The sequence below is a fragment of the Dendropsophus ebraccatus genome, chromosome 9 (genome assembly GCF_027789765.1).
Source record: "Dendropsophus ebraccatus isolate aDenEbr1 chromosome 9, aDenEbr1.pat, whole genome shotgun sequence".
NCBI classification, from domain to species: domain Eukaryota; kingdom Metazoa; phylum Chordata; class Amphibia; order Anura; family Hylidae; genus Dendropsophus; species Dendropsophus ebraccatus.
Window position 1 is genome coordinate 112,344,630 of NC_091462.1, and position 18,350 is coordinate 112,362,979.

Sequence of the window (18,350 nt, forward strand, 5' to 3'; positions counted from 1 at the left end):
TCATTCTCTTGTATTTTCAAGGTTGATGATGAAACTTTAGCTGGGCACCGTATGGTTAATAAAAGGGAGATGAGGAAACTCTAAAAAACACAGCAGGGCGTAACAGCACTGAAGAGGGGCAGGACTGGGGGAGAGCCGGGATGGGAGGTATTTGGGGGATAAGAAACAAGAATAAGATACGAAGAGAAGGTGGAAGAGAAACAGAATAGGAAGAAGGACAAAGAGTGGAAGAAAGTCATAAAGCGGCAGGTAACATATATCATGGATATCTACCAAGGGTGGTGAGTGGGGGAGGGCTGGCACAATGACTACTGGCACAGACACTGCCAGCATTACTGATCTCACCCAAGTGCCCCAAGAGAAGTGAAAGCACAGACAGGCAGGAATTACTTCACGTTCAGCAGCCACAGGAAGAGTCTGGTTTAGCCCCATGGAGATAAACACGGCGTCCTTCTCTATAGTGTTCACCCCATGCTGCACCTAAGGGGATTTGTGGTCTTTTTTTTCTGTCTTTACTGTCCTGGATCTTCACGTTCCCACAAATCCATTGATCTGTGTGCTCCGGTATATAGACGACGTCCTGGGGGAGGACAATCAGAAACTTCTTATATCAGGTTAGGAGAATTTGCCAGTAGTGGATTATAATAGGTCCTCTTTGGGCAGTAGCCCGGGGCCCTGAGCTCCAGGGGGGGCTATGGCCACCCAAAAAGACTTATACTTTTAGTGGTGTAATGTCTCCGGGCTACAGTTCAGCCATGATTTGCAAAAAATCGCTGCTTTTTTTACCACAATTTTGCACAAATCAGGACATTAGAACATTATCTATCCCGTACTATGAACACCGCGCTATTGTTACCATAGTTACAGTGGGGTGGGGGGCCCAGGCTTGGTCAACAGCCCGGAGCCTATGGTAAAGTTAATACGCCCCTGGAACTTTTGATAGCACAGATGTCACTGTTAGGGTAGAGAGTTGGGTTTACACAAAGCGCTACGCATCGTCGAAGTATGAAAGGATCTGGGTATGGAGATGTGTCAGGCGCTAAGCCCACCCCATATGGGATGGGCGCCTGCTGTGTCTTACAGCCAAAACCTGCCTGTTATCATTATTTATTTACAGAGTGCCCTTCATTCCAGAGCGCTATACAGGCGACAGGGGTAACAAACAGGAACAATACAAGATTAAAAACACATTACGTTAGGGCAAATGGCAGACTGGTACATGGGGAAGAGGACCTTGCCCGCGAGGGCTTACAGTCTATAAGGTACGGGGAGAGAAACAGGAGGTAAAGTGCAGCCAGTCACAGTGTGATGCAGAGTTATTGTAGGTTGTAGCCTTGCTTGAAGAGATGGGTTTTCAGGTTACTTTTGAAGGACTTGATGGTGGATGAGAGACGGATGTGTCGGGGTAGCAAGTTCCAGAGTATGGGGGAGGCTCGGGCAAAGTCTTGGAGGCGGCTGTGTGAGGTTCGAACAAGGGGGGACCACAGACGGAGGTCACTGGAGGATCGAAGGTTGCGTGAGGGGTGGTAGCGGGATGTCAGGTCAGAGATGTACGGAGGGGACAGGTTGTGGATGGCCTTGTATGTCATGGTCAACAATTTAAAGCAAATATGTTGGGCAATGGGAGCCAGTGGAGGGCAGAGGAGAGAGGCAGAGGTAAAGCGATGGGAAAAGTGGATTAGTCGGGCGGCAGAGTTTAGGATAGACTGGAGGGGGGCAAGGGAGTTAAAAGGAAGGCCAGAGAGGAGGATGTTACAGTAGTCCAAGCGGGAGATAATGAGAGCATGGACCAGCAGTTTGGTGGAGTCAGAGGTGAGAAAAGTTAGGATTCTGGAAATGTTTTTGAGGTGAAGGCGGCAGGAGGTGGTCAGGGCCTGCATATGTCGTTTAAAGGACAGGGCAGAGTCAAAGGTGACCCCGAGGCAGCGGACTTGGGGGACAGAGTGCAGCCATTGATAGTGATTGACAGGTTAGATGGTGGGTTAGAGCGAGATGGGGGGAAAGATGATTAGTTCTATTTTGTCCATGTTGAGTTTTAGAAAGCGGGAGGAGAAGAAGGAAGATATGGCCGATAGACACTCTGGAATCCTGGATAGCAAAGAGGTGACATCCGGACCAGAGAGGTAGATCTGAGTGTCATCGGCGTAGAGGTGGTACCTGAAGCCGTGGGATTCTATGATATGTCCCAGGCCAGAGGTGTAGATGGAGAAGAGAAGAGGCCGAGTACAGAGCCTTGGGGAACACCAACAGTAAGGGGACGAGGAGAGGAGGTGGTGTGGGAGTGGGAGACACTACAAGTGCGGTTGGAGAGGTAAGAGGAGATCCAGGAGAGGGCTAAGCTAGTGACACCAAGGGATGAGAGGATTTGTAAGAGGAGAGAATGGTCGACTGTGTCAAAGGCAGAAGATAGGTCAAGGAGAAGGAGCACAGAGTAGTGGCGCGAGGTTTTGGCAGTCAGCAGGTCATTGGCCACTGTGATGAGGGCAGTTTCTGTGGAGTGGTGGGGGCAGAAGCCGGATTGCAGGGAGTCAAAAAGCGAGTTGGATGAAAAGTGGGAGGACAGTTCATGGTAGACATGTTGTTCTAAGAGTTTTGAGGCAAAGGGGAGAAGCGAGATGGGGCAGTAGCTGAATAAGGAGGAAGGGTCAAGGGATGGCTGTGGAAGGATGGGTGTGATGGTTGCATGTTTGTATGGAGATGAGAAGATGCCAGAAGTTAGTGATAGATTGAAGAGATGGGTAAGTGCTGGGACAAGTGGTGAGGAGAGGTTGGGTATAAGGTGGGATGGGATTGGGCCAAGTGCGCAGGTGGTGAGATGTGATGTGGAGAGTAGTGTGGAGAAACGTTCTTCCGTGATGGTGGAGAGGTGAGTTAGTGGGGAAGAGCACTGGGCAGGCATGAGGGAAGGCCGAGGGGACTGTAAGGTGAAGCTTCCTCTGATGTCATCGATTTTCTGCTTGAAAAATGTGGCAAAGTCCTCAGCAGAGATAAGAGATGGGGGGCGGTAGCAGTGGGGGGGCGGAGAAGGGAGTTGCCTAGGGTTGTGAGATAAGGAAGATATGAGGGAAGTAAAGTAATCCTGTTTAGCAGAGGTGAGGGCAGATTTGAAGTCAAGGGGGGAGATTTATCAAAGGGTGTAAAATTTAGACTGGTGTAAACTACCCACAGCAACCAATCACAGCTCAGCTTCCAGCTCTGGTGAAAGGAAAGAGGAGCTGTGATTGGTTGCTGTGGGCAGTTTGTACCAGTCTAAATTTTACACCCTTTGATAACTCTCCCCCAAGGAGTGGTCTCCTGTATGTCTGGAAGTCTTCATTGGAGTGGGTCTTCTTCCAGTGTCCAGTGTGTGACCCTTTTTGTGAGTGGCCATAGAGGACCACTGTGTTAGGCCGAAGGAGGAGGCTAGGGATAGGAGTTTAGAGGCGGCTGATTTGGATGTGTTGATGGAAATATTGAAGTCGCCCACTAATGATAGGAATATCTGTTGAGAGGAAGTGTAATAGCCACGTGTTGAATTGGTCAAGGAAGATGGTTGCAGTGCCTGGTGGTCGGTAGATGATGGCCGCTTGGAGGTTAGTGGGGGTGTAGATTCGGATAGAGTGTACTTCAAAGGAGGTGAGGGTGAGGGCAGGGAGAGGAGGGGTTGGGGTAAAGGAGCAGTTGTCCATTAGCAGCAGGCTAACCCCGCCACCCGGCTTATTGCCAGGGCGAGGGGTGTGAGTAAACTGGAGACCCTTGTAGGAAAGTGCAGCGGGGGAAGCAGTGCCTGTAATCCCGGCAACCTAACCCTCTGCATGCTGCAATTGGAGTGAGCTGACAGATGCTACAGCTGTCAAGGGCCCAATCGGCACCTCCGCATCACAATCTCAGGGTGCTCTTTGTACGCCAGTCATCGTAAATCTGCTAGGCAAGTCTTCCTCAGGTAGGCTGTACCAACAGATCAATGGTTATACTCATCGATGCTGCAGCATTGCAATGATCTGTGATCTAATGATCCCATATACAGTATATGTCCCCTGGGGACTAAACAAAAAAGATATAGAAAAAGTTTCTCTTTATGAAGTGAGCGAGGTCGTGCGTGTGTGTGTGTGGGGGGGTGGTTATAGGTTTATGTTTCTTATATTTTGTTAACATAGTGGAGGAAAAAATGGAGCCATGGAGGGAGATTTATCAAACATGGTGTAAAGTGAAACTGGCTCAGTCGCCCCTAGCAACCAATCAGATTCCACCTTTCATTTTCCAAAGAGTCTGTGTGAATTAAAGGTGGAATCTGATTGGTTGCTAGGGGCAACTGAGCCAGTTTCACTTTACACCATGTTTGATAAATCTCCCCCATGATCTCTTGTTACCACTGGCCTATTGTGTCTTCTAAAAATTTCAGTAAATACTATGTGATATAACAAAAAAAAAGTGAAGTCACCAAATAACTTTTTTACAGCTGTAATTTGATGAACCAGAATGGATCCAGAGATAATGGAGAAATTAGCGGAGGAGATAAAGAACATGGACTTTAAAATGGGGGAGATCCAGGGCGTCCTGTTCCCTGAAAGCACCTGCGACATCTGGGACAAGATCTACAACTTTCAGGCCCGAGAAGACGATATCTTAGTCGCAACGTTTCCTAAAGCCGGTGAGTGATGCTCATTACTCCGCCCCCCACACTGACAGCTCCACCTACTACACCAATACTAGAGGCAATGTCTACCATTTCAATGAATAGGCCAAACTATAGCACTATACAGATACAACTGCACAGTCCTCTCTATCCCCTCCCTGCACCCATCTCTATCTACCGATCATAGAGAGAACTGTGTGGTCATACACAGGGCTGTATTAGGAGCTACTGCTGCCCTAGGCGCTAAACCTGAAGTCGCCCCATCTTCACTCACCAATTAGCATCATGATTGGTAGATTGGTAGGTAATGGCTCCAGGTATCACATTTAACACTGCAACACCAGACCTGACCAATACCGCCATACTGTGACTAGATAACACCGCCATACCAGACCTGACCAATACAACCATACTGTGACTGGAAAACACTGCCACACCAGACCTGACCAATACCACCATACTGTGACTGGATAACACTGTCATACCACACCTGACCAATACCGCCATACTGTGACTAGATAACACCGCCATACCAGACCTGACCAATACAACCATACTGTGACTGGAAAACACTGCCACACCAGACCTGACCAATACCACCATACTGTGACTGGATAATATCACCACACCAGACCTGACCAATACCACCATACTGTGACTGGATAATATCACCACACCAGACCTGACCAATACCACCATACTGTGACTGGATAACACCGCCACACCAGACCTGACCAATGCCACCATACTGTGACTGGATAATATCACCACACCAGACCTGACCAATGCCACCATACTGTGACTGGATAATATCACCACACCAGACCTGACCAATACCACCATACTGTGACTGGATAATACCACCATACTGTGACTGGATAACACCGCCATACCAGACCTGACCAATACCACCATACTGTGACTGGATAACACCACCACACCATACCCCCTCACCCCCACCCCCTTGAAAAGACCCCAGATTTACTGGCAAGTCTGAACAGGAGCTGGGAGACCGGACCACGATCATACAGTTACAGCTGCACAGTCCTCTCTATCCCCTCCCTGCAGTCATGCAGGGTGTAAGGTGTAAAGGTCATTGCTTCTATGCACCATCCCGGGCTGGAGGCTTATTAGGAGTCTGATTGAAGACTGTTGTCTCCTGGAATATAATAGATGGACAGATGCTCTTTAGTGTGGACTGGAAGCAGTTCTTGGGTAATGGACCTTCTTAACTACACATGGTGCTGTCTTTCACTATAACCAATCCAAAGCTGACCCGAGTTGGATAGTAACAGGATTGGCTATCAGGGCCCAAGTTAAACTAAGCTTACTGCAAATCACTCGCCTAGGCCTCACTCTTCTTTATTAGTCTAACCAGGACTAACTAAAGGCTTGGAAGCTGCTGTACACAATCTCACACCTCTCTGACTGGGCCTCTGTTTCTTTTAGCCCTTTGGGGAGTGATGGTTTAAACTGGGGACTTTCTATTGGTTTCTAGGCAGAAGTCTGGGAAAGGAAGGTCATGTGACCCGCACTTTTACAGAGAATCCACCAGTGGCAGCACAGACAAAGTTATCCCTTGCACAATTTTATGCCTCTGTCAGGATGGGGAGATAGGGACAAGACGGGACAGTGGGCCCTAGGCCTGAACCCACCCACTGTCCCTACCTACTTGCCTTTATCGGCCCTAGGCAGCCGCGGACAACCACAAAGACGTTCCCTATACCCTATACTGTATAAGTGTAACACAGAACAAGACAGACAGACAAGCACAACAAAGGAGAGTCAACAAGCCAAGTCAGAACCAAACAGGCAACGCAATACAAAATCAGGGATCAAATGAATAGTCAGAGGTCAGACGGGAGGTCGGGTAACAAGTCGAGCAAGCAGAGGAATTAGGAACGGGGATCGCAGGAGTAAAGGGGGGAGCTGGGATCAGGGTATAAACCTTCATAGCCAGCAATGAGAGCCTGGCCACTGCTTTCATTTATGAGCCCGCTTCGGATCCCCATGGACCGCCGCTCTGATCCTCAAGGTTCCGGACAGGCAGAGGCATGTGTCAATCAAACTACACTGCTCAGCTGCAGTGATCAAGGCTAGCAGTGAGCAGTGTAACTCCTGCATTGCCAGGAGGCTGAAAGGCAAGCGGGTGTGTCAGACAAAAAGTAATAACAGACCCAGTTCACACCAGTTCACAGACCCAGTTCACTGACAACCTCAGTGTATGCACATATTATGCAGGGTTAAAAAAAACCCTGAATATATTAGATATGTTTAACTCCGACAGGGTTAACAGGAGATAATTTACAGATGCACTTCAACCTATACACTTCAGCACTGTGTAGATGGGTACCGGTGAGGTCTGATAACGTAGATGTTTATGGTCTGATAATTTAGTGCCCATAAACTTGAAGTGTTGTTGCAGGAACCACGTGGATGCAGGAGATCGTGGACCTGATCATGCTGAACGGGGACGTGGAGAGGAGCATGCGGGCCCCGTGCTTTGTCAAGGTGCCCTTCATAGACATACATCCAAAGCCCATGCCAACAGGTAACAGAGCCCTCAGGTCTATGACCTAAGATGAAGGTATAAGGTTCTCCTGCAGCAAAACGTGACTGTTTTTTTTAATCTTCCTACATATTAGGAGTGGACACCGCTAGCGCTATGGAGTCTCCGCGCCTCCTAAAAACTCATCTTCCAATACAGCTTGTGCCGCCATCTTTTTTGGAGAAGAACGTCAAGGTGAGCATGAACAATAGAGGAAGATTGACAATTTGAAAATCAATGCCTCATATTCCGACTCTTCTGTTTGAAAATGTAAAAGGAAAAGTTCTTAAAGGGGAATTCCTCCAAAGTGTCACATACAATCACAAAAGAAAGTGACTGGATTCCCGCACTTCCCATAAAATTCACAAATTATTGTAGATCCCTTAAAAGCAGCGGATACATTAAAACACGCCAACGCGTTTCGGACACCTACTTTCCTTGGTCACAGAATATATGTAATACAATCATCTGGGTTTGGGTCTTTGCTGATGTCCTACATTGCACAAAGTCCAATTTGGTTGCACCCATGCAACATATTTGGGGCCGTAAAGGGTTTGTTGTGTATAAGTTGTCCTATTGTGGTGGTCTTATTTAGCTTTGTTTATCATCTATCATCATGTATGGTACGTGACTATTCCGGGGCCCATGGTTCACATTCTGCGTCTACAAGCTCTTAGGAATGACATATTCCCACAATGTATTGACTTGGTCTCTAACATAATTATTCTTTCAGGTAATTTACGTTGCTCGGAACGCCAAAGACTGCATGGTCTCCTACTTCTACTTCCAGCAGGTGAACAAGACTCTGCCGCACCCTGGGACCTGGGATGAATACTTCTCTACCTTCTTAGCTGGAAAAGGTAAAAAAAGCAGACATGGTCCTAGACCTAGATCTTTCTCACCTTGCTCTTCACGGCATCCACATCACCATTCTACACCAGGCTACATTTGCACGGTTCATAGATGAATAGTAATCTGTGCCACAGTTGCGGGTCTGTACTAGGACCAGTCATTTTTTTTGCAGCACATATCATGGCCCCGTATGTGTGAATAGGGCCATCCAAACGAATGGGTGCATAGTGGACAGATTCTACGTATGTGTGAATGAGGTCTAAGGTTTCATCTAAGGCTGTTCTCACCATATAACTCATCATCATCTTCTCCCCATGCTGACCAGTCTTTCCTCATCATGTACTTACTATCCCCCCACCATGCTGATCAATCTTTCCTCACAGTGGTATTCTGCCACTTCCCACCATTTCTCACCATGTGTTTTTTAAATTTTCTCACTATATCAATGTTTTCTCATCATGAACGTTAACATTTCCTCTTCATGTCCCTCAGTATTCACTGTGTCCCTCAGCATCTCCCCACCATGTTCCTCAGCATCTCCTCACTATGTTCCTCAGCATCTCCTTACTATGTTCCTCAGCATCTCCTCACCATCGTCGTCAGCAGTTACCCATCATGTCCCTCGGCATCTCCTCACCATGTCCCTCAGTATATCCTTACTATGTACCTCAGCATCTCCTCACCATGTCCCTCAGTATATCCTCACAATGGCCGCCAGCAATTCCCAATCATGTCTCTCAGTATTTCCTCACCATGTCCCTTAGTATCTCCTCACCACTTTCCTCAGCATCTCCTCACCATGTCCCTCAGTATCTCCCAACTATGTACCTCAGTATGTCTTCACCATGTTCCTAAACATATCCTCACCATGGCCGCCAGCAATTCCCAATCATGTCTCTCAGGATCTCCTCACCATGTCCCTTAGTATCTCCTCACCACTTTCCTCAGCATGTCCTCACCATGTTCCTCGGCATCTCCTCACCATGTTCCTCAGCATCTCACCAGGTTTCTTGGTATACACTGTGTTCCTCAGCATTTTTTAAACAAATTTTCAGTGTTTCCTTACCATTGCCCACATTTATTCACCACAATGTTTCTCCCCGTTTCCTCGCCATGTTTTGTACTGCTTCTGTTACCATTTTCTCCCCATATTCCTATTTCTTACCCACAATCCTTACTGGATCCTCATCAGATTCCTCAATGTATCCTTTACATGTTTCTTACCGTATCCACATCATGACCCTCAGGATTTCTTCACCATGTTCCTCCCTATTTCCTCACCATGTACATCACTTTCTTCTCAATATATTCCTCATAGTTTCCTTACCATCATCATCAGTCTCCTCACCATGTTCTTCAGCATTTTCCCATTGTGTTCCTCACTATTTTCTCACCATCTTCCATATAACATTTTATACCATGGTCCTAAGCATTTCCTTCCTCACAATTTCCTTACGATTTTCCTATTTCCTCACCTGGTTTCGGCCTGTTTCCTCATCATGTTCATAGGCATAATCCCAGCATGTTTCATCACCATGTTGCTCACTCTTTCCATACCATATCTCTGATTTTTTCCTATGATTCTCATTGTTTCCTCGTCTGATTTTTCAATATTTCTCCAACACATTCCTCACAGTACCCACATTATGATCCTCATGGTTTCTTCATCATTTTCTTCACTGTTTGGTCACCTTCTCCCTGCCTGATCACCATGATCATCATGATTGTCAATATTTCCACTCCACATTTTTTAGTATCATGTTCTTCATCTAGCTGCTTCCTCAACATATTCCTCAATGTTTTCTCAACATGTTCCTCTGCCTTTTCCACCATGTTCCTCAGCATTTTCCAGGAATTTCTGACCGTTTCTCACTGTTTTCACAACATGTTTCTCAGTTTTTATCTACTGTATTTTCCGCATTTTCTCACCGTGTTGCTCAGTGTTACTCATTTACTTACCATGTTCCTCAGCTTTTTCATCACCATGGTCCTAATTTTTTCCTCTCCATGCTCCATCTAATTTATCATGCGGTGTTCCTCAGCCTTTCCTCACCCACTCCCGTTTCCTGAGGATGTTCTTTACTGTTTATTCACCATATGCATCAGAATTTCTTCACTATGTTACTTAATGTTCCCTCATTTTGTTTATATATTTTGTATATCTTCATCGGGTGCCTCAATATTTCCTGGCCATTTTGCTCACTGATTGTTCATTACGTTCCTCCTCAGTCTTTCTTCAATAAGCTCCTCAGCATTTCCTTACAAAATTTTGAGTCTTTCTCACCATGTTCCTCACAATTTCCTAACCATATTCCTCAGTCTTCATTCACTATCTTCCTCCTCATTTCCTTACCATGTCTCTCACTGTTTCTTCACCATGTTCCTCAGCACTTACTACCATCTTCCTTGGTATTTATAGTTGTTGTCTTGTGTTTCTCAGCGTCTTCTCGCCACCTTCCTCAGCAGTTTCTCACCACTTCACCATGGTGTTTATAGTTTTCTTCTTGTGTTCCTCAGCATTTCTTCACCATATTCCTGTGTCCTTTCTGATATTTTCCTTTAGTTTTTCATTATGTTTTTTACCACCATGTCCTCCACATACCCTCACTGTATTCCTTAGCATTTCCTCACCATATCATATTCCACACCATCTCCCTCTATGTTTTTATGCTCCTCAATGTCTCTTCATCATGTTCCTCACCATCTTCCTTGGATTTTTATTTCCATGTTCCTAATGGTTTCAAGTTCAGATTCATTCTTATTTTGTGACCATATATCTTACCATTTTTCTACCATGTCCTGAGGATTTCTCACCATTTTCCTCAACTTTTCCTTACCTTGTTTTTCAGCATTTCCTCACCATACACTTACATTTTTACATTTTGTGTTCATCAGTCTTTATTTAAGATGTTCCTCATAATTTCTTCACAATACCGCTGCTTCCATTTTCCAATAATATATCTTTCTTTCAGTTCCTTGGGGGAGCTGGTTTGACCATGTCATTGGATGGTGGAAAGCAAAAGACAAATACCAGATTCTCTATGTCTTCTATGAGGACATGATTGAGGTGAGGACAGTGACCTCCATATAATGTAGATGGACACTCAGCTCAGGAACTCACATTTTCCTCTGGATTCTCTCATCAGGACCCAAAGAGAGAAATAAGAAAAGTATCAACATTTCTGGGCAAAGAGCTGACAGAGGACGTTCTGGATACCATCTGCCACCATACATCATTCAACGCCATGAAGGAGAACCCAATGACCAACTACAGTGTCCTGCCATCATTTGTATTTGACCAGTCCATCTCCCCCTTCATGAGGAAAGGTGAGACTCCATTATGACCTCATGTATCCACCTTTCTATGTAGCTCTGTTCATTCTGGTTCATGTGTAGTCTGGTGAGCCACCGGATGATGTTGTGCTGGTGGTTATGATATAGCTTAGCCAATGATGGTACTGTCATGACGCCAGTGCTAGTTCAGCACACAGGTTTGGTGTTACACCTGCTTTTAGTGGTGACTGGCCGTACTGGTGACTTGCCGGGTTGTGATGGTCCCTTGTGCTCATGTCACAGTGGTCCAGAGTGAGAAGATGACCCACCTGGACTGTTGGTACCGCCACCCACAGAAAGGGGAAATTAACCCAAGGAGTATGTAGCCAGAATGTGTAGGTGCTGGTGCAATGATCACTGAATCCCAGTAAAATAAATACAATAGTTTTACTGGTAGTTTCTTGTGATACAGGATACGCTGGTACTGGATAACTTTTTAGGTAAAGACTTGTGTTCACTGGATCTGTGCTGGGAGATACTTTAAGTGCTGAGGTAGAGAAGCGGTGCTTGTGGAGCTTAGTGTTGAGTAGTGAAGAGAAGAGTAGATGAGTTTATCATGAGAGCCCTAACCCAGGGTAGTAGTGTGCTCTGCCGGAACTTGAGAGAAGAATACTTTAGAGAAGAGAAGAATTCTTGTGAGACGAATACTTGTGCCTGTGTTTTATCTGAACCACCTTCGGCCCTGCAGTGTCGGGGGACCCGTCCTACCAGGGTGACACAAGCCCCAGACTAGGTTACCTGGGCGAAACTAAATGTCTGGGGGTGTCCCGATTTCACCTGCACTGTGAAATAGAGTACGTAGTCCTTCGTATGGTAGCTTTGCTCTATCCGGGTCAGAGAGGTTCATGGCGTGGGCTGGGGCGATCTCTGACTTGTCCTCCTTTTGGGATCTAACACTGCATAGTTAGAATAGGTAGACTATAGGAACTGAAAGTCTCTGGTTGTTCCATACATGTGTGTTTCTGACTAACAATACAGCCAGTCTGTCCCGGACAGGAAACCTGGCAGAGCAGGGATGCCTGTTCTGTGTGTGTCCTTTCCCTTAAGAGAATCAGAGGGAAACTGACGCTGCACTTCCTCTCCCCAAGTGACTACTTCCTACAGGGCATGTAAGAGTCCCTGTGAGTGGTGGAGAAGGAAGTGTGCAAAGGAGGAAGTATAGGAATAGGTAGAGAGGAAAGAAGTATCTCCACTGGTCCACAGAATCACAAAATACAAAGAAACAGTAACCCTATAGTGACTACAGCTGTGCAATACATGTATACAAGGTTATACATAAAATACTGACATCTGGTGGCGAAACTCAAACATCTTCATCACCACCTTACTTTAGAGTATAAGGCTTTTGCGACAGGTGTCAGACAAGGAACACCCGTGTGGGGACACCACAGTAGTTCATTTGCAGTATCTCTGTACACTTGGCATTTTTTGTGATTGGTTGAGTGGAGGCCATACTGTCTGTAACGTCTGGAGACGTGGATCCTTTGGCCCGCCACTACAATGCCATAAGCCATTCAAGAGAGTGGAGTCTAAGGGGCTGCTGGTCTTTGCCAGGCAGGATGGACTTGCTGTGGCAGGTGACCCTCAGGTCGCTAGACTTGGTTTGGCTTGCTAATGGTGGCGGGCAAGGTGCAGTTGGAGATAACATAGTCAGGTCAGCAGGCAGGAACACAGCAGGACAGAAGTCATGGCCAGAAACCATGGGACAGTAGTCACTGGCAGGATTTATGGACAGGAATAACAAGCAACAGAGATGGGACCATATCGCTAGGGATAGCAAAGCAGAGGATCACCATCATACTTAGACCGCAGCACCAGGCATCCATTTGGACCTAGAGGTAACGCTGCGGGCAAAGGAGGGTAAGGAGGCGCAGGTGGAACCTATTGAGCTATAAGGAGTTGCTGCAACATAATGAGACAGCGCACTGATTGGCTGAGCGCCGTCAGTGACCCAGCAGCCGGAGAAGCAAGCCGGAGCATGGGCAGGTAATGTATGAACAGGTCCAGCAGCTTATTAGGTAATCAGGCAGAGGGGCTACATTTTTTGCAGAGGCCATAGGGCATAACTGTACCACATATCGCTGCAGATTTTTCTGCATTACTTGCTGTGTGAAATCCGCTGCAAATGCAGTACATGTGAACGCAGCCTTAAAGGCTGGGTTCACACTATGTATATTTGAGGCTGTATTTGTGAGGCTGTATAGCAACCAAAACCAGGAGTGGATTGAAAACACAGAAAGGCTCTGGTCACATAATGTTGTAATTGAGTGGATGGCCGTCATTTAATGGCAAATATTTGCTGTTATTTTAAAACAACGGCTGTGGTATTGAAATAATGGCCGTTATTTACTGTTATATGGCGGCCATCCACTCAATTTCAACATTGTGTGAACAGATCCTTTCTGTGTTTTCAATCCACTCCTGGTTTTGGTTGCTATGAGGACCTGACATGAGGACCAAATACAGCCTCAAATATACATAGTGTGAACCCAGCCCCCAGCTTCCAGTTAGCTGAGAGGAGTAGAGCAGGCATTGATAGGTGAGGAGAAGGCTAGTTCATAGAGAACAAACACAAGTAGCTTACAAGGAGTTATTCGCCATGGTCTACCCATAGGACCAGGTCCATTACCTGCAAGTACCTTCTACAAAAGCCCTGTGTACCAGCTTTCCCATGGCCTGAGAAGATTGGCATCACACTTCTACTGGTCTGAAAGAGTAACAGTTCTCAGGATATGTTATCAGTCTGTTACCTTAGTTGATCTCCAGTCTGGTTTAGGCCGCATTTTCTGCCAAGAGACGTCAAAATTATTTCCTGGGTTACCAGGTAATTTTCCAGCACCTGCACCGTCAGGTAATTCTCCACCACCTGCACGTCAGGTAATTCTCCACCACCTGCACATCAGGTAATTTTCCACCACCTGCACGTCAGGTAATTCTCCACCACCTGCACCGTCAGGTAATTCTCCTTTACCTGCACCGTCAGGTAATTCACCGCCACCTGCACCGTCAGGCAATTCTCCACCCCCTGCACCGTCAGGTAATTCTCCACCAGCTACACATCAGGTAATTCTCCACCACCTGCACCGTCAAGTAATTCTCCACCACCTGCACATCAGGTAATTTTCCACCACCTGCACCGTCAGGTAATTCTCCACCAGCTACATATCAGGTAATTCTCCACCACCTGCACCATCAGGTAATTCACCACTAGCTACACCATCAGGTAATTCTCCACCAGCTACATATCAGGTAATTCTCCACCACCTGCACTGTCAGGTAACTCTCCATCACCTGCACATCAGGTAATTCTCCATCACCTGCACCGTCAGGTAATTCTCCACTAGCTACACCGTCAGGTAATTCTCCACCACCTGCACCGTCAGGTAATTCTCCACCAGCTACATATCAGGTAATTCTCCACCACCTGCACCGTCAGGTAATTCTCCACCAGCTACATATCAGGTAATTCTCCACTCCCTGCACCTTCAGGTAATTCTCCATCACCTGCACCGTCAGGTAATTCTCCACCCCCTGCACCGTCAGGTAATTCTACATCACCTGCACCGTCAGGTAATTCTCCACCACCTGCACCATCAGGTAATTCTCCATCACCTGCACCGTCAGGTAATTCACCGCCACCTGCACCGTCAGGTAATTCTCCACCAGCTACACATCAGATAATTGTCCATTACCTGCACATCAGGTAATTCTCCACCACCTGCACCATCAGGTAATTCTCCACCACCTGCACCATCAGGTAATTCTCCATCACCTGCACCGTCAGGTAATTCTCCAGCCCCTGCACCGTCAGGTAATTCTCCACCAGCTACACATCAGATAATTGTCCATCACCTGCACATCAGGTAATTCTCCACCACCTGCACCGTCAGGTAATTCTCCATCACCTGCACATCAGATAATTCTCCACCACCTGCACATTAGGTAATTCTCCACCACCTGCACCGTCAGGTAATTCTCCATCACCTGCACCGTCAGGTAATTCTCCATCACCTGCACCGTCAGGTAACTCTCCACCACCTGCGCCGTCAGGTAATTCTCCATCACCTGCACCGTCAGGTAATTCTCCACCAGCTACATATCAGGTAATTCTCCATCACCTGCACCGTCAGGTAATTCTCCACCACCTGCACCGTCAGGTAATTCTCCACCAGCTACACCGTCAGGTAATTCTCCACCAGCTACACCGTCAGGTAATTCTCCACCAGCTACACATCAGGTAATTCTCCATCACCTGCACCGTCAGGTAATTCTCCACTCCCTGCACCGTCAGGTAATTCTCCATCACCTGCACCGTCAGGTAATTCTACATCACCTGCACGTCAGGTAATTCTCCACCAGCTACATATCAGGTAATTCTCCATCACCTGCACCGTCAGGTAATTCTCCACCACCTGCACCGTCAGGTAATTCTCCACCAGCTACACCGTCAGGTAATTCTCCACCAGCTACACCGTCAGGTAATTCTCCACCAGCTACACATCAGGTAATTCTCCATCACCTGCACCGTCAGGTAATTCTCCACTCCCTGCACCGTCAGGTAATTCTCCACCACCTGCACCGTCAGGTAATTCTCGATCACCTGCACCGTCAGGTAATTCTCCATCACCTGCACATCAGGTAATTCTCCACTCCCTGCACCGTCAGGTAATTCTCCACCAGCTGCACCGTCAGGTAATTCTCCATCACCTGCACCGTCAGGTAATTCTCCATCACCTGCACCGTCAGGTAATTCTCCATCACCTGCACCGTCAGGTAATTCTCCACCACCTGCACCGTCAGGTAATTCTCCATCACCTGCACCGTCAGGTAATTCTCCATCACCTGCACATCAGGTAATTCTCCACCAGCTGCACCGTCAGGTAATTCTCCATCACCTGCACCACTCTCACCACGGCTGTATCTCAGGATCGGATTGGGTTCTCGACAGTGAGACCAGCTGTGATCAATACTTTTGACTTGTCTGATGACATCTCATACTCCAAATAACAGTAAGTATTCCCACGTTACGTGAAACAAGTGTGTCTTGGAATGTGGGAATAAGCCCTAACCCTGTAATGCATACGGATGATCTGCTACTGAAAGTTCCCTATTGCAGATCAGTCCTCTCTCTTCTCCATCTGCCACTCCCGACGTCCCAGCTACACCTGCACCTACATAACCTCAAGGACACACTGCGATCAGCCGGGCACTGTATACAGGTGTACCTCAGGGGAAGGGGCTACCATCACCCACAAATCCTTACAACCCCCATTACCACCGTGTCCACTGCCGAGGTGCCCCAGGGTCAGAGGCTTCACTTTAGCTACCATCACCTACTTGTGTGCACAACTACAGGTCCCAGCTTGTCTTTGGCAACTTACAAAAGGATGCTTATAAAACCTTATCTGCTTGGGATTAACCCCTCGTTGTATCTTTCTTTCAGGGAAAGTCGGGGACTGGAAGAATCATTTCTTGGTGGCCCAAAATCTTATATTTGATGAGGTTTACAAGAAGAAGATGGAGGGGAGCGGGCTGCACTTCCGCACCGAGCTATGAGACAACCACAATAGATGACATATGATGTATATTTTATATGGAGCAGATGGAATAAGGACCATTGACCCCCACTAACCCCAAACTCCATCACCACCCACTCCAGGCCAAGGGAGAAGGAATCACCCTGGATAATGGATCTAGTTGACCTCTGGGGGGGGGGTTGACCATAAAGCTATTTTTGTAGCTCCTCCCACTTCTTCAAGGGATATTCTGCTATCCGATATTTTTTAAATAAAATTTTTGCCTGAAGACATAAATCACTTTCATTGCTTGTCTGGTTCTTGTATCTGATGTCACCATCTGTGACCAACTCCTCCAGTCTATATCTCCACCTCCCCGTCATATACACATATACATACATATCTTTATTGGTATGTTTAGGAAATAATGAGATGTGTTTAGGGAATGCTGCCATGTGCTGAACAATGCCACCGGCAGAGGAGCAGACAGGGCATACAGAAGCTTTTGCAGCCTTGTGTGGAGAAATTGTCTGCTGTGCAATGTTCTGCAGCAGCTCTGGCTAAGAAAGTGGCAAGAGTGCTGTGGGATGGGGAGTAGGCAGGGTGGGAGGGCTGTGATGGAGAACTAAGAAAGGCTACGCATTCTGGCAATTGTAGTTCTGAGCAGCTGTTTAACCAGGAGGCACAGTGATTATATAAGATAGAAGGGGACTAACAAATACACAAGACAAATAAGATCTATGGTGATTTCAGAAATGGGGCAGACAGGTAAGCAAAGCTTCAGCGCATATCAGTCATTCTCTGCTCCCTGCAGGACTGCGATGGGTCCCTTGGGCTCTTGTCACTGTAGTCCTAAGCGGCAACTTACCCACCCGGATTATCGGTATCACCACCCACAGAAAGGGGAAAAATAACCCAAGGTGTGCGGCTAGTGTGTATGGGTGCTGATGCGGAAGAAAGAATGACTGAGTCCCAGTGATATAAAAATATAACAGCTTTACTGTACAGTCTCTTAGTAGTACAATACACTTTGGTAGAATAGATAAATCTTTACACAGACTTTAGTGCTTGAACTTGTTTGTGCTTGAGGAGGTTATGTGAGAAGTAGAGCAGAAAAGAGTTGAAGAGTTTGTTGAGGGAGCCCTAACCCAATGTAGCACTGTACTCTGCCAGAACTTTGGAGAATACTTGTAGTGTGAGAAATTTACTTGTACCCGTGTTTAGACTGTGTCTGACCACCTTGTGCCCTACAGTGTCGAGTGACCCGTCCTAATAGGGTGATACAAGCCACAGTCGTAGTTATCTGGGCGAAGCTTAGCTCCCGGGGGGTCCCAGTTACCTGCACTGCGAGACAAGATACATAGACCTAGCAAAAAATAACACGCACTATGATGCTCATGAGCACCCTCCACACTTCCGAACTCCACCAGTCCGGACAAGACATCCAATATATACAATAAATGTGAAGGAAAAAGTGATTGGCTCA

At 46.9% G+C, this 18,350-nt stretch overlaps 1 protein-coding gene across 3 annotated transcripts; it reads left to right on the top strand.

Moving 5' to 3' along the window:
* The first annotated feature begins 140 nt into the window (after window positions 1–140).
* Window positions 141–17,161, top strand: LOC138801539 (sulfotransferase 1C4-like). 3 transcript variants are annotated; one of them, XM_069984462.1, is made up of 8 exons: window positions 141–249; window positions 4,439–4,630; window positions 7,041–7,166; window positions 7,261–7,358; window positions 7,897–8,023; window positions 10,988–11,082; window positions 11,162–11,342; window positions 16,792–17,161. In XM_069984462.1, exons 2-8 carry the CDS (start codon window positions 4,459–4,461, stop codon window positions 16,902–16,904), a joined length of 912 nt encoding a protein of 303 aa, XP_069840563.1. In that variant the 5' UTR covers window positions 141–249; window positions 4,439–4,458; the 3' UTR covers window positions 16,905–17,161. The 3 variants fall into 3 exon arrangements, with proteins under 3 accessions (XP_069840563.1, XP_069840565.1, XP_069840564.1); XM_069984464.1 differs by lacking the exon at window positions 141–249 and adding an exon at window positions 413–614; XM_069984463.1 differs by lacking the exon at window positions 141–249 and adding an exon at window positions 1,151–1,262.
* The last annotated feature ends 1,189 nt before the right edge of the window (window positions 17,162–18,350 follow it).

Excerpts from the sequence above, each read along its gene's own strand:
- LOC138801539 (XM_069984462.1), top strand. The coding sequence starts at position 4,459 with ATGGATCCAGAGATAATGGAGAAATTAGCGGAGGAGATAAAGAACATG. Across the intron at positions 4,631-7,040 it reads CGCAACGTTTCCTAAAGCCG|GAACCACGTGGATGCAGGAG; the intron begins GTGAGTGATGCT and ends GTGTTGTTGCAG. Across the intron at positions 8,024-10,987 it reads TACCTTCTTAGCTGGAAAAG|TTCCTTGGGGGAGCTGGTTT; the intron begins GTAAAAAAAGCA and ends TCTTTCTTTCAG.